At 36.7% G+C, this 2,312-nt stretch overlaps 1 protein-coding gene across 1 annotated transcript in view; it reads left to right on the top strand.

Annotated features, from left to right (window-relative positions):
• ORC1 (origin recognition complex subunit 1) overlaps nt 1-1,102 on the top strand; it is a 16,614-nt gene extending 15,512 nt beyond the window's left edge. Inside the window, exon 18 of the mRNA XM_072419644.1 lies at nt 750-1,102. Within this exon, the coding sequence (XP_072275745.1) occupies nt 750-944 (195 nt within the window). The 3' untranslated portion in view covers nt 945-1,102. The remainder of the gene's footprint in view (nt 1-749) is intronic.
• Nucleotides 1,103-2,312: the final 1,210 nt, after the last annotated feature.

Here is a 2,312-nt window from a genome sequence, read left to right as displayed (position 1 = left end):
CTTTTTCCCATAGGAGGAGTAAACTATCTGAGGAAAAATCTTCTGTTGTGTTTCCGAACTTTAGTTTCCTGAATGGGATACAATAAGGAAGGAAAAATGAGACAGTGGTTAATCACTCCCCTACTTCTTATATTTGTGTACTTAAGACCACCATTGCCAAGAGTTCTTAGTATAAAGTTTTAGTGACATCAGAGCAAATAAATACTCTTAAAGCTCAAGTAAAGCTTTAGCATAAGGATAGGTTTACACAAGCATTAAAACCAAGAGTTTGCTACTCTGGAAAATTCCTAAGAGATGTTAATAGAAATCATATAAGCATTAAACTCATTAAGTTTTGGCATCCAATTGGTCTTAGGGGGTCAGTACAGCCATCACCAACTGTAGAAATGGAAAAATTTCTACTGTATATTTCATAACCACCCCCAAGCTGAGTTGCTTATGTAAATAGGGATTAGCATCCTGATTTCCTGGCACTTGTTAGGGGTGGTTAGCATTTTTGCTTTTGGTTAAAGGTACTTCTGTTTCCATCCAGCTAGCTATAGGGCAAACCTGTACATGAATCTCCTGTTAAACCTCACTTAGAGAAGGTCATTACTTTGTTTTATAGAGTGTATTCAACTTCAGCAACACAATTTTGGGTTTTGCAGCTGCTTTTTCAATCAAATGTCAAGATATTCATATTCTCAAAGAAATGTTTTAAGTTTACTTTATTCAGCATCTAACGTAATGTTCATTGTTTTATGTTGTAGGTATTCCAACAGCATATTGCACTGTGCAGGATAGAAGGAGTGCAACCCCCCACTATGTCTGAGACCATGGCGGTGTGTTTAAGACTCGGAGCTTCTCGTCTGCTCCTGGTAGAGTCTAGCAGGAATGACTTGTACCTAAGAGTGAGAATCAACGTTAGCCAGGATGACATTATGTATGCCCTCAAGGAGGACTAATCATTTCTACAATATTTTATATCTGAAGGTTCTTTGAGAACAGTCTTGGATAAAATGTGCAGTGTATAATGCAAATGTGTTGTATATAGTGTTTTTAAATGTTTTATCTCGAGTTGTATTCTAATTAATTTATAATAAAGTGTATATGTTTTAACTGGTGTCTGGTTTTCAAGTTGGTATGAGTTGTGTATATTTATTCGAGGAAATGGCTGTGGTATTATTTAAGTAGTGTTTGTATTCTGGATGTCAGACTTGTCGGGCAGCTCATTTACTTACAGGAAGTGAACCCTCACTGCTTCTAGTTCCCCCATTACTCGTAAGGTTTGTTACTCCTAACTCGGTTAGTTCAATGTGCTAAACAATGCGTGTGATAAAAAGATACTTTATAACATTTTATTTACCATCCTTTGTTGCTTATTGTCTGCAGCCTCTTTGTGGGCACTCTGGCAAAGATTGCATAGCATTTCTTAGAACAGATTTTCTGATGGTAACAACAGTGGACCAGCCTGTGCAAATTGCATTAGCAGGGCTACTTGTAGTCTCCATTTAGGGAGCATGCAACATGGTGACAACCTAGGAGCAAGCGTTGTTACCCCATTCCAAAAATTTGCTGCACAAGGATGCCTTGGCATCTAGGGACTCTTTCACTGCTGTGTTCCCTATTGCTCAGTACACAGGTTCTTTTAAACCATCTAAAGATTAAAGAATCTGACTGCAGCTTCCTAATTATTTGAGACCTCTTTCCAATTAACATAATCGCTTTTCATGAAATCTACTAGAACATTGATATTGTGTAAGGAGACAGAACAAATAAATAGAAGCTTTAGACTATGGACATACTTATAACTGAGAGCGGATAACACTGTCCCCTTTACCACTGATTTCCCTTCAAGTTGTTGTTTTGGCATATCCATTGACTTGTATGTGTAAATGTACAATATACATAACTAAAAACAATTGCCTACTTTTTCTTGTATAAAGTCAGAAAATCTTAAACCACCTACCTTTACCTACCTTTAGAGACCTATTAAAAAAATAGTCAAAAGCATTTAGTTTGTTTCAATAAAGGTAAAAATAAGCTGCATCAATGGTGTCAGATGGGACAAAATAAGTCCTATTGCTGGTACAAGGGGATAACAAATAACACCATCGTTGGTATTGGTGAAAGGTAAAACATCTATCTTTGTCAGTAGAAGGTAAACCGGATCATGAGTGTTAGTAGTAAGAGAAGTCTCATTGTGGATTTCTGTATACATAAAATACTTTAGATTGTAAATTTGAGCAGGTAGGGCCTTTTCCTCTGGTATATTCTGTACATGTTATGTATGCAGGCTTGCAGTCTGTAGTTCCTATTTATTGTACAGTGCT

This window comes from Pyxicephalus adspersus, chromosome 8 (genome assembly GCF_032062135.1).
Source record: "Pyxicephalus adspersus chromosome 8, UCB_Pads_2.0, whole genome shotgun sequence".
Classification (NCBI taxonomy): Eukaryota; Metazoa; Chordata; class Amphibia; order Anura; family Pyxicephalidae; genus Pyxicephalus; species Pyxicephalus adspersus.
This window is presented reverse-complemented; position numbering and strand designations above follow the sequence as displayed.